This window comes from Sylvia atricapilla, chromosome 1 (genome assembly GCF_009819655.1).
Source record: "Sylvia atricapilla isolate bSylAtr1 chromosome 1, bSylAtr1.pri, whole genome shotgun sequence".
Classification (NCBI taxonomy): Eukaryota; Metazoa; Chordata; class Aves; order Passeriformes; family Sylviidae; genus Sylvia; species Sylvia atricapilla.
The window spans coordinates 69,021,418-69,035,043 of NC_089140.1; the positions used below are offsets into that span (position 1 = coordinate 69,021,418).

Here is a 13,626-nt window from a genome sequence, read left to right on the forward strand (position 1 = left end):
CCCGCAGCTTGGTGGAATTCGGCTTGGCTGAACCCTGGGGTTTAGGGAGCTCAGACGGAGCTCGGGCACTTCAGACTCGCAGGGTGTCTGTCTGTCTGCCACGGCCCCCGGGCAGTGATGGGGTTGGGGTGGGATGCAGGGGATGCAGGCAGCCTCAGAGGGGGAGAGCTGGGGGGTTAACAATGCAACAAAATCTTAGGCTTGGGTGTCCCCCGGGCAGTCTAAACGCTGAGAAACACTTTTTCAGCCCGCTGAAGAGACCAAATGCCTGTGAAAGCAGGACCTGTCCAGAGGGGAAGGGTAGGATGGGCGGCGGGGGGCGGATATTTCTCGTCCCCGGTGTTCAATGCCCGCACTTCCCCTCCGCGGGCTCCTCCGGCCCTTGAAGCCCGTGGAGTCCCGGTTCCCTGCGGGACGCCCCCAGGAGCCAGGGTCCTGCGGGTCCGGCGTGGGAGAGTTGAGTAAAGACTCTTCTCCCACCTGCTGAGGCCCTGGATTTTCCCCTGGAACCCACTTCCCTGAAGGCAAATAGATTCTGCTTTCGGCTGGCTTCTCGCCCAAACTTTGTTTTCCGCCTGGTCTTTCTCTCCGTCCTCGGGCACTGAACAAAGCTGCTCCGGCCCTGGGAGTTGTGTAGCAGGGAGGAAAGGGAAAGGTGCGGCCCTACGATTCTGTGATCACCATATTCGTGTAGGTGTCCTGTGCTAGGCTTAGCTTTCTCCCTCATTAAAACACTGATGAAAAAATTCTTAAGGTATCTTCACGGAAAGCCAGCCAAACCCACCTCACTATACCCCAGGTGATCCCCAGTAAAATGCTACGAGAGGTGCCCGTTCTGTGCAAGGAGCGTGTCTGGTGATGCTTTTGGAGTCGGGCTGGTGTTTGGGGGAATTTTTCTCCCACTGGAAAACGCAGCGCATTTTCGCTGCATGTCCTTGTCTGCCCTTGAGGTGAGAGGTGTCTCAACGCCTCGGATTGTCGTGATCATCTCCCCTTTCGCTTTGCCTCGGGAAAGGAGGGAGAGACCCACTCTTCAAAAGCAGCTGGGAGGAAGGCTCTGAGGGCAGCCTTCAGGGAGACTTCTATAAAGAGTCACGCCTGCTGCCCATTGCGTATGCAAAGGAAAAAAAAAAAAAAAAAAAAAAAGGAAAAAAAAAAGGAGGGGGGGGGGGGGGTTAAAAAAGAAAAAAACAAAACGGAAAAACCTCTCTAAACAAACATCGGGATCGCACGGCTACTGCCAGAGGTCCCGAGATGTCAAGAGGTCCCGGGAGCAGCACAAAGGACGGGACAAGACCGCTGAGAGTCCCTTCCTATCCTGGCCTTTCTGCTCGCTCCGCCGCGGTGGGATTGCCCCCCTCCATACCCTCCAGGTGGTCGCCCAGCGCCGCCGGGGCCGGGAATTGGGCGCTCCACTGCGGCCGCAAGGCTCCTTCCATCCAGCTCGTTAAAATGCCCGCATGCCCCTCATGCGGAAAGGGATCTCTGTCAGTCGCTTGTAGATCGAGATCTAAATCCAGGCACCCTGAAACTGACAGTTGGAGGAAAATCCTCCAGGGCTTAAGGAAACGCACTTTTACAATACTGGAGGGATTTGTTTAAGTTTCAGTCTCGGCTTTAATTGAAAAAACGCTTCTCATCTGCAGAACCTCAGAGGAAAGGAAAGAGCCTGAAGCACGCAGTTAAAAAAAAGGAGGAAAAGAACAAAAAAAGAACACACAAAAAAAAAAAAAAAGGGGAGGGTGGTGGTGGAGAAGGACTCCAACATAACCGTAAACATTTATCTTTCATATTTGTCTTCCATTTTCTTAACTGGTTTAGTCTAACTTATTTCATTTAGCTCACGAAGCAGAGGGGACTGTGTTATGAACATGAAACTGAAACCGCAATAATGAAGAGATTTCCTAGAATAAAAACTATGATTATACAACAACATCTGAGTAACCAAATCTGCCAAAAAGTTTAATTTCCGTATACTTTGGTAAAACAAACCAGTTGCGCTCCGAAACTAGGATCAGCTCAGAAATGGATACACCAACCAAAATAAACATCTCCACAAAACAGCAAATGCACTTCTGTTTAATCATAGGCAATTTAAATCATCTTTTAAACTATCAGGATCATGTCTCGGAGACTTTTTAATGCAATGTTTCAAACAAGTATCTGCTGCGAAGAAAAAGACGTTGCTAACAGGTAGAAGATGGAATGTGTCAGCCCCGGTTCCCGTGTCAGAACTGTGTCAGGACAGGATTGAAGCAGCACGCTGCTCTGCCACCGGGCTGTCTCTCCCGGCTTTGCTTCACTGTCTGTCCTGCCTCGCACCGCCGAGGAAACCAATGACAGACCCCCCGGTACATCGTGACACCTTGTGTTGGGAGTAAAGGATTTTTCCCGCTCGAATAAAAGTAATGATCAAACGAAGAGTCTGAATCGGGGGCAGGTTAGAGTGATTTACAGGCAGCGATCCTCCCCCTTGCCTTTAATTCCTTTGGTCTTCTGAAGATCGCGGAGATTACTTAGACGCGTCATCCGAATCTGACATTTAGACAGACATCCCGTCGAGGAAGGTGAAAAAGCACCCTCGCTCGCCGATCTAGAGCAAGGAAAGGTGTTTCTGTATAAAAGCATGGATATGTACATATAAAAAAAGGCAGAGTAGGTTTCAACAAGATCAGTAATCCCACATCGGCCTCCCTGTCTTTCCAGGGAACAACAGGGGAAAAAAAAAAAAAAAAAAAAAAAAAAAAAAAAAAAAGACAAGAAGACAGATAGAAAGGTAGATACATAGATTTCAGTTTTCTTTTCTTTTTTTTTTTTTTTAATTTTTTTTTATTATTATGATGGGAACAATTCAAATCGATGCCTCAGGAAAGGTAAACATGGTCTATGGACCAAGCGATTATTTTTTCTATTAAAAATGTGTCGTAAACATTGCCGGGCTTGGTAGTGTTTTTCTTAGCTTATCCTCAGATACAATCAAGCCATTTTCGGACACATTCCCATGTATGTAGCAGTGGTGATCTGGAGGAAGCTGTCGACGCCTGTTCAGTTAATTTAGGTTTTCTTTGTCTAATTACTGTGGAGCTTAGGGAAAAGGAGCTGGGCTCAGGGCAGTAAACTGACACTTGGGCTCTGTGTGTGGTATCCAGGCAGAGTTTGATGGAAAAAGCCTGCTTCCACTCAACTGCAGGTCACTGTCTGGGACCAGCCCCACCCCCTCCCTGCCCGTACCCACCAGCGAGCTCTCAGCACGGAGCTGCACTGGAGACAGACGGACACACAGACACACACAGAGCACTGCAGGCACGCCGCTGACACGGCGTCCCGCTCTGCCCGCGTCCTTCCCACCCCCGTTCCTTTGCTCCAGCATCCCTGTCTGCTCTTCCTCTTGTCCTGCCGCCGTCCTCCTTGCGTCTCCAGTTTGATTCTGGAGCCTCTTCCATCATTCGCAAGCAGGCCTTTGCCTCCTCCGGCCCCTCTCGTCCCTGCCCCCTCCGGCGCCCCGTTTCCCCCGCAAACGGCGTTTGCCAGAACTCATGAGCCACCCTTTGCACCGCGGGAACGTCCCCGGGGCGTGGAGGGAGGAAGCATCCCTGGTCCTCGGACTCTACCCCTGCGGCTCTATAAAATGAATGACATTTTATAAGGCCACGGGAGGTGGCAAGGGGTAGCGAAAAGTCTTACAAAACAGATGTCATGCAGGCTCGAGGAGCAGTAAACACTGCTGCCTCGGGCTCGGCAGGGTGGGCGATCCCCTCACACTTGTCTACGCCCGCAGCCGACCGCGTCAGCGCCCCTGGGTCCCGGGGCGCACCGGCGGAGCCCAGGGCGGGCTGTGCCGGGAGCAGAGGGCAAAGCGGAGCCTCTGGGGCCGAGGGAAGCCCGGGAGGGCGGTGAGCGGGGACCGGTGCTAGTCCGGCAGCGGGAGCGAGCCGGGGATGATGCCGCAGCACCAGCGGCAGCAGCAGCAGCAGCCGCAGCAGCAGCAGAAGCAGCAGCGCCTCTTGCCCAGATGACGGGTGGACAGAGGCCAGCTGGAAAAAGGGTGGTCTTTTTCTTCCCCCTCTCGCTCCCCCTCTCCCTCTCTCTATCTCTGCTGATTTCTCGGCCGGATTTAGGGGGGGTCTGCAGGGAAAGGGAAAAAAAATAATAGCAAGATTGAAGGAACTGATAGGCGATCGCGCTGTGCCTCCTCAAAAAAAAAAAAAAAAAAAAAAAAAAAAAAAAAAAAAAAAAGTATATATGAAAGAATAAGAGCGCGGATAGCGCGGAAGAGATTGAGGGGCGGGGGGCAGGCTCTTGCGCTTCCTCTCCATGCCGGATTAGGCAGCAGGATGGTCCCCAGGTGGGGGGCAGAGGAGGAAGCGGAGCGGCGCTGAGCGGAGGGAGGGGGCCGGACCAGGGCCGGGGCCGGGGCTGGGCCGGGCCGGTCCATCCTCCCCAGTGCCTGGCTCCGGCGGAAAGCAGAGGAGCCATTGCGCAAGAGACCGTGGGGAGGGATGCGCAGGACGCTGCCGCCGCCCCACCGCCGCCCGCCGCGCTGAGGAGGTGCCCGGAGGACAGCGGCTCCCACCGCCCCCCAGCCGGCTCTCCCCCTTCAGGGCACCCCCCGCCCCGGTACCCACCCCGCCCGGCTCCCCCCCTTCCCTCCCAGCCTCACCCCACCCTGCCCCATTCCCCTCCCTCCGCCAGATGACCACCGAGAGCGGGCAGCAGCGGCTGGAGCCCCCCGTCCCTCTCCGCTCCTGCAGCCCGGCTCCCGGAGCTCTCCAGATGAGCCGGCCGCCCTCCTCCGCCCTGGAGACCTCCACCTCCTCTTCCTCCACCTCCACCTCCTCCTCCTCCTCCTCGGCGGCGGCGGCGTCCTCCAAGAGCAAGAAGGCCAGCTCGGGGCTGCGGCGGCCCGAGAAGCCCCCCTACTCCTACATCGCCCTCATCGTCATGGCCATCCAGAGCTCGCCCTCCAAGCGCCTAACCCTCAGCGAGATCTACCAGTTCCTGCAGGCCCGCTTCCCCTTCTTTCGCGGCTCCTATCAGGGCTGGAAGAACTCCGTGCGCCACAACCTCTCTCTCAACGAGTGCTTCATCAAGCTGCCCAAGGGCCTGGGCCGCCCGGGCAAGGGCCACTACTGGACCATCGACCCGGCCAGCGAGTTCATGTTCGAGGAGGGCTCCTTCCGACGGCGGCCCCGCGGCTTCAGGAGGAAATGCCAGGCCCTGAAACCCATGTACCGCATGATGAACGGGCTGGGCTTCGGCGCCTCCATCCTCCCGCAGGGCTTCGACTTCCAGGCGCCCCCCGCCTCCCTGGCCTGCCACTCCAACGGCTACAACCTCGACATGATGCCCAACGCCATGGCCAGCGGCTACGAGGGACTCAGCGGCGGCCACCACGTCCCACACATGTCCCCCAACCCCGGCTCGACCTACATGGCCAGCTGCCCGGTGACTGCCAACGGGGACTACGGCCCCGACAGCAGCAGCAGCCCCGTGCCCTCGTCGCCGGCCATGGCGAGCGCCATCGAGTGCCACTCGCCCTACACGAGCCCTTCGGCTCACTGGACAGCCTCGGGGGCCTCGCCCTACATAAAGCAGCAGGGCCTCCCCGCCGCCAACGCCGCCTCCTCCGGCATCCACTCCAGCGTGCCCTCCTACTCCCTGGAGCAGGGATACCTGCACCAGAGCCCCCGCGACGACCTCTCAGGTAGGGGCGCGGAGGGGCGGCGGGGGCGGCGGGGAGCCCGAGGGGGTTTTCGCCGGCGACGGAGGTTTCGCGCGGGGAACCCCGGACCACCGCGGTGTCGGAAAAAAAGAGGTGCATTGTCTTCGAGAGGGAAAAAATTACGCGTGGGTTGGAGCTGTTCTGTTTCGGGACAGGGGGGCTGTTTGAGGGGGGCGGCCGTGGGCACGGCTGCGAGCATCCCTCCGGCTTGCACAGCGCCGAGAAGGAGCCCTTCCGAGGAAAGCCCGGCTTCGTCCCGGCTCCGTCCCGGTTCGCGCGTCCCCCTCCCGGTGCCGGCTGGGCTGGCCCCTCCGCGCCGCGCTGCGGCTTCGGTTCGCGGGGAGCGCCGCCGGCATCGCCGCCGCCTCGGTAAACCGCGCTCCGCGGAGACGCGCCGCGGGGGTAATCAAATAAAGGCGTCAAGTATTATCCTCTAAACCATACCGGGATGGGGGGAAGAGGGGGAGGAAAAAAAGGAGGGAATTAAAAAGAAAATAAAAAATCCTCTAACACCAAACCACCCGCTTATCTTAAAAAAATGCTTGAAAGATTAAAGAGGATCGAGTGTATTTCGGCAAGCGGAGGGAAAGAGTTTTCTGGTCGCTGTCTCCCACCCCCTCACCCCCTTCCTGGCCCGTGATTACAGACAATGTCTGCTCAGAAAAATCCGAGCACAAAAATGGGTAAAAGATGTTGGGCTCTTACGGGGAATTTTTCCAAATAGCCCTTTTAAACGTGGGTCCCAGAGGTTAAGCAAACAAAGACAGTCTGGGCTGGACCACACCGAAGAGGATTTTAGCCTGACTTAACCCCTGTGAGAGCGGGGTCTTGTTCAATTTTATGGGAATTTCAACAAGTAACAAATACAGGCGACCCTCAGCTCTGTGTCCCCTCCCGCCCCCTCCTCGGGCGCCTGTCAATCATCCTCCTGTCCTTCTGCGAGCGCAGCCTGCCCCGGCCTCTCTCCCCGCAGCCCGCTGTCGCCGTGGGGAGGGCGGGCAGCCGCCCTGCCTGCCGCTTGGCCATCGCCGCAGAAGGGACGTAGGCTGTCAGGGGAGAACAAGCAGTCGCAAACTTTCCTCCCTTAAAAAACAAAAGACCCAAAGCCTTAAATAGCCCTGATGTGCCTTCTGGGGGACAGGCGGCTGCAGAGGGGGTCGCCGTCTTACCGATGTTTCGGCGCAGGGGAGAGAGCGAACGAGACGCGTCCCCAGCTGGGCTCCTCTGTGCCCGCAGGCTCTGCCGCTCAGCTTTAAACCAACTTTTCGGAGCTATAGGGCGCCCTTCCACGTGCTTTTTAGAGCCGGAGCGAGAGGCCGGCGGGTTCATAAGGGCATCCCCTGCCGAACTACGTACCTTCTCCGTTAGGAATTTCTGCTTTGGTTTGTTGTTTTTGCACGGATTTTTGTTTTCTTTGCTTTCTCTTTCTCTGAATTTTTTTTTTCCCCTTTCTGTTTGTTTTACTATTTGCGGCCGCACAGTCCGCCACGCGGGGCCCATGGGGCCAAGAGTGGTGCAGGAGTAGGACTGGGCTGGGGAGCGGGGCCGGGGGGCAGCTGCCCCCTCCTCCTGCCTGGTAACTGAGGTAAGAAAGTTGATTTCTGGAAGAGAATTTTTCATCCAGGAACAGCCCAAAACAAAAGTACAAAACAAAAAGCAGAGGTAGAGACAACAAGGGTTCTGGTCCTCCCGGAGTTCCGCTGTTGTTTCCGAGGCCGGGGAGGTTTAAATCCGAATTGTTTCTGTTCACGGGCGGATACAGACGCACACGGACCGCTGGACGCTGTCTTAGTGCCGATCACGAGGGTCCGTTTCCAGCGGCTCAGATTTTATGCCATCACTTTGTAAAACAGTGTTTCTCCGCTTATTATCTACAGCTTTAGTATCTGGGCCCAAGATTTTAGTGCAAACCATACGCAGTCCTTGATAAACTGAGCAAAAAATCAAACCAAATTCTTTATTTTATTTTTTAAGTGGATCTAATCCTTATTTGTGCATGATATATAAAATCGCTGTGGCACAAATATTTCAGAACAGTGAAGTGAGATAGAAGAAAAGGATTCGAGCTTTTTTTATTTGTTCTTATAATCAGCAATAATCTTTCTCCTCCTGTCCCCGCAAAAGCAGTAGCAAGTGAAATTCGCCTTCCCCTTTCTCTTAGTTAAATGCAAAGCAAATTCGGTGGCAATCACTGTTGATCGGTCAATAATTCTCTACGCATGACAGGGCCGGGGAGGACTTAAAACCGTGAATTTATATCAGACCCAAGAATAAGAGAGGTAAAAATTGGAAACAGGAGGCTTGGTTCTGCTAAAAGGATTTTGAAGCTGGGGGGCGGGGGGGAGCGGGATTTTTTTCGCAGACTATTAAATCCTGCTAAATGATTGAATCAGGATTGTAATAAAGTGCCCCAGTTTATGGTGAGCATACCAGCAGGGTTATTAGAAAGCCGAGGAAATCCAGCGAAATAATCACTTTTATAAAGTGAGCTCTGCGGGGTGAAGGAGGGGACAATGCCGGAGGAGAACGGGCTGTGCGCGCCGCCGGCCGACGCCGCCAAAGGGTTCGGCTCCGCCGTCCTGAGGAAAACCGGGGACGTTTTCCTCCTGTTTTATTCTTTTTTTTTCTCTTTTTCTCTCCCCTATTCCCTCCCTCTCCTGCTTTTTCTTTCGCTATTTTCTTTTATTTTCTTTTATTTTTTTCTCCTTTTTTTTTTTTTTTTCATTGACCCTCGGTCATATTTGACAGGATCCCGCTAGCCGAGTTTGACATCCACACGCCAAACCAAAACCCTCTCTAGCTCTACCCTGCGGGCCTTGCTCTGGCAATACTCCCCTCCCAGCCGGATCCAGTAGGAACCCTGCCAGACCAAAGATCTCAGCACGGTCCTACAGTTCGGTGCTGGGGGTGGGGTGACGTCTCCCATGCGGCCCCCGAAATGCTGCCTTAGGCTGTGGGAAATTACAATGGGAATTTGCAAGGTCATTTACATGTCGGTGCCACGGATGTACTTGGCTTGTTGTTGTTGATGAACCGTAGGGTGTATCTTATGTTTATGAAAGCACACACGCGAAAAGGCGTGAACGCTCTTACACACACACACATAAATAAATACATACTGTATCAACACACAAATGGATCCTGACGGGAATTCAACCTGCAGCCGCTCAAGTCAGAGGCAAAATCCTCCCAGGAGCGGGGTAGGGAGCGGGAAGAGCGAGGAAAGATGGGAATCGGGTTCAAATGGCTGTGGTGCACCCAGGAAAACACGCGAGTGGCGTCGTCTCCTCTTTCTCTCTCTCACACGCATGGATAAAACACACACTCCCTCATCTACCCCCCACGCGGAGGCTAAACTGCCCCTCCACGCTGATAAGTACCCAGGCAGAGGGCAGACAGAGAGCAGCGCGTGTGTGCCCCCGCAGGCGGGATGCTCAGAGGTGTCCGAGAGCCCGGGATGCGGCCGGGCACGTGTCCGTGGGCATCCAGCTCCACATGCCTTCCTCTCCTCAGCCTGCTGCCTCACGGCTGTGGAGGCTGCACCCTCCCCGCACAGCAGGCTCGGGGGCTCGGACGAGCGCGGGTGCAGCTCGGAGCCGACCTGCAGGCGGTGTGGGACCCCGGGGATCCGCTTCCCCTCCTCGCTCGGGGCAATGGAACCCGCGGTCTCTTTGCCCCGCAGCAGGTCAGGCTCTGCCCCGGGGGGAGTCCAAGTCCTCTGCCAAGGAAGCCAAAGAGGAGTTACCAAACCTTGCAGGGGGAGCCGAGACCGGGGGTAGGGGAGCGGTGTGCCAGCTCTGAGCAGGCAGCCTCACCTCCCTGCGGGTGAGGGAGGAAGGACTGCTCCACCCGGGCAAAGCCCTCCGACTTCTGAGCAGCTCTTGTTATTTCCTTCTCTTGCAGTGGGACTGCCTCGCTACCAGCATCATCCCTCCCCGGTGTGTGACAGGAAAGATTTTGTCCTCAATTTTAATGGCATTTCTTCGTTTCACCCGTCCGCTAGTGGATCTTACTACCACCATCACCACCACCAAAGCGTCTGTCAAGACATCAAGCCCTGCGTGATGTGAGGAGAGCGCCCCAACAGAGACAATCAGGTGTCACTGAACAGAGCCGAGGTGTAGACGGACCCACGCAGATTAAATATAATGTGCACTCTGATAGCATTGATAGTACACGAGTCACTTAGCGAATTTGCCTAAGGAAGCAGTGTTTTCGGTCCCACTCCACCCCCCGAAGGACACGTGCAGCCGATATAATGCTCCAAAGGTCTTACTAAAAGAAAAATGCCTTGCGTGATGTTTTGGGTTAGGGGGGACGTAAGTGTCCTTATGCCAAGTCTGACCAGCTTAATCATAAACGCCTTTCTGCGATCTCCTAAAGAAAAGCGCTTTGGGAAAGGGAACAATCCGACATATTTTCATACGAGAAGGTGTCTTTGTATAAGAAAAATAAATGTCTCCGCACCTGCGAGGACTCCCCCTTCTGTTACTGCGTTAGCGGGAAATGTACTTTTTTGTTGTGTTTTCTCCCCGAGCCCCACCAAGGACACTTTGTATGGACTTCAGCACCGACCGATTGATATTATTAAAACAGTATTGTTTAGCCCTTTCGTGTATAGACTGTAAGAAAAGTTCAATTTTTTTTCCAGTATTGCAGCAATACAACGTTTTGTTTTTTATTTTTACAAAAGTTGTTTTCTACCACAATATTTTTAAAAAAATTATTTTAAACAAATCTCGTGTATACTCACACACTATTGCTTTAAAAGGAGAGTATATTTGCACTTATGTATACTTTTTACAGTTTGCCCAAAATATTTTGATGTAAAAATTTTGTTTTCCAATAAAATGTATATAACGACTATCACTGGACAGGCACTTATTTTCCCTTGGCTCCTTCAGAGAAAACTCTTCCACCCCAGCATCCGAGAGCGCTAGAGATGCAACCCCAAATCCTCCAGTCTCTGCAGGAGGAGGAGGAGAGCGAGAGACAGACCGGAGGAGGCCAGTGCCATGCTCTCTGGGCTGCACCTCCCACCGTCACCCGCCTCCCACCCTGCTTTCCACTACCGCTGGATAAGCTTTGAAATAACCGAGGTAGAGGGCACAAAAGCAGGAGGGTCGGGACTGCATGATCCCCTCTTGGAGGGCGCCTCCAGGTCTGAAACGCCCTCCCCGCTCTTTAGGGATGCGCCTGGTGTCCCCGTGTCCCCTTTCCCCATCGTCCCCTCGGAATCCCTTTGGGTCCCGACGGGACTTCGCCGGGTGTGGGGGCAGGAGGCGCTGTGCAATGCGGGCCCCGACCCGAGAGGGGAGCGGCGGTAAAACCGTGCCTTGATAAGGTCTGGGGCAAGCACCGACAGAGCTGTGGGCAGCGAACCTGGCCGGAGGGGAGAAAAAGAAAAAACAAAGGAAAAAGAAAGGGGAAAGGAGCCCCCGAAGGGCCCCAAGCAAAGTGACTCCTGTCCCCACGGTGCCGCCGTGCCCCGTGCATGGCGAGGGGCCAAGAGCCGGAGCCGGGCGCCAGGAGCTGCCCGATTGTGCATCCAGCAGAGGCCAGGGCCGTGCCAGCCCCACGGCCCGGGGACAGCTCGGCACGGCCACCACCCGCACAGCCCGCCCCGTCGGACGGGGACAGAGTCGTCCCCGCACATCCATCGACTCTGCCCGGCCCCGAGCCCAAGCCGGGGAAAAAAGGGAGTTTCAGCAAAATTCTCTGTGCACACATATTAGTGTGTATATATGTGTGTGTACATATGTGTGCATATATGTGCACGCACACACACACATATATAAATTATATCTACGTGATTATACGTAGAGATAAAACTCTTCATCTTTAAAATACACATTTATGCTCAGGCATGCCCTTTTCTTCCCTGAGCTTCTCAAGGCCTGTGATAAATTATAAAGTCAGTTTCAGAGTTTGCTCCGACCACAGTGCTGTGTTTACATTCTTTCCGAGGCAAGCCTGCATGGTCGTAATTTATATCCTAAACACTTGAACGTAACTTGTTTACACAGGAATGACAGGACCTCAAAGAGAAAAAAACTGCCTTTCCCCGCCGGCGGCCGGGCGCGGGGCTCCAGTGCCCTCCAGCGGCTCCGGCCCGCAGCGCGCCGGGCTCCGGCAGCTCCACAGCCCCGCAGCTTCGCACAATGCTGTCACAGAGAACATCTTTTCAATTATTATTATTTTTTTCCCCACCTTCTGAGCCTTGTTATACGCCAGAAGATGTGAGTAATGTTCCCAGTGACTGGTCTCCTAAGAAAGGGGAAGGATTTGTTAGGGCATCCCTCGGTTTTGGACTTGTGTGTTCTCCCTCGGTGATTTAAGGCTATTAAGGTTCCCTTTTCGCTGTTAAAGCCTCTCAAACAAAGGACGTTTCAGAAGCAGTAATCTTTAGGCATCAGTTTGTTTCTGGGTGCTGCCAGTAAAACGAGCTCAAAGTCTTTCTTCTGAATTTAAAGGTGACTTAAATGACAGGGAGAAAAAAAGCAGACAGATTTTTGAGTTAATTTGATCTGATTTTGTTTTGATATTTGATTTTATTGCAGTACCTTCTACCCTAGGAATTCAGCCCTTGTTTAGTCTAAAGAACTCCAGTGGCCGCAGAGCCAGTGAGAGTCATGACCAAGAGCTATGCCACTGTGAGGACAAGGGATTTACATTTTAGCCACACAGTTAAAAACTCACTGCATCTCTTAACATTTGTTAACAGCCATTGAACATACCCAAATACTTCACATTTCAGAGAAAGAAATTCTCCATTAGAGATCCAGCACACTGAGACTTCTAATCACAACAGCAGTGACACAGTACTCATCTCTGAGTCTTGTGGGGACTTGGAGTGTCCGAGACAGTATCAGAGAAAGCTGAAATTTCCAGCATTAGAATAAACCCCGAAATCTAGATATAGTGTATAATTAGTCTCAGCATTGTGAAAGAGTCCAGGAAGGCAGACCCAAAACTGAGCATGCATTTGGTGGTCGGGCAGGAGGAAAACCTGTAGCTGCTATGCTAAAGTGAGAACCAGTGGGTATAAAACACAGGAATGTCTGTGTCTCTGCAGGTCTCAGTTACTTCTCTTTTCTTTGACAATAGTCTATTCTCTTCCTCTTTTTCTCTCAATTCCTTGCCTGCTAACATGCCCCTTACTGCTTTGTTCACTATGTTTTGATTGTGAGAAGCCTAAGTGATACTTTTTTTTCTCCTTTAGCAGTGTTGTAACCCAAGTAGCATCCAACAACTCGCACATCTCTGCTGTGTCTGAAAATAAAGTCACTGCTGACTTTCAGCCTAGGACTTCAGCCCTCACAATAACTTTGTCCTTTTGGGTGTGCTCAAAGGAGGATGTGAGCAGAGAACTTCTAGGTACACTTCTGGTCTATCCTAGTGAACAGCTTGTGTATCCAGAAAGCTGCTTGAGCTTTTCCAACCAGATCAGTCGGTCTGATGCATCAGTAATGCAAGCCGTGCCTCCCTAATGACCCCGGACCGCCACAGCTACAAGAAAGCTACAACTAAATTACAAATAGTTAGTCATCTAGACTGATGGCATAGCTCACATTTGGTGAGGTGCTGAGGTAAATGGATTGAACATAGACTAATCCAAACATTTCCATTATTAGAACATGCTAGGCAGAGTCTCTGTGGGATGGGAATGAAATCACGCTGGAGCGCCTCAAACAGTTTGCGTGTGATCCACTATAATCTTACATTTATATTTTCTCCATTCTCTGGTTTCATCACAATCTTGCTGCCTCAGTGGAGGGATTTTGCTTGTGAGGGTGTTTATATTACACAGAAAAAAAACCCCACTCAACCACTTGAAAGCTGGGATCATTTGAGCAATCATTTTAACTTTGGAAAAATTAGCCAAATGCTGAGATATCTTATGT

The 13,626-nt window shown here is 53.1% G+C and overlaps 1 protein-coding gene across 1 annotated transcript; it reads left to right on the plus strand.

Annotated features, from left to right (window-relative positions):
* Positions 1–4,499: 4,499 nt before the first annotated feature.
* FOXF2 (forkhead box F2) lies at positions 4,500–10,586 on the plus strand. Its single transcript, XM_066325454.1, is given in 3 exon segments — positions 4,500–4,523; positions 4,525–5,704; positions 9,626–10,586. Coding segments are annotated over 3 exon segments (1,371 nt in total). The 3' UTR covers positions 9,793–10,586.
* The last annotated feature ends 3,040 nt before the right edge of the window (positions 10,587–13,626 follow it).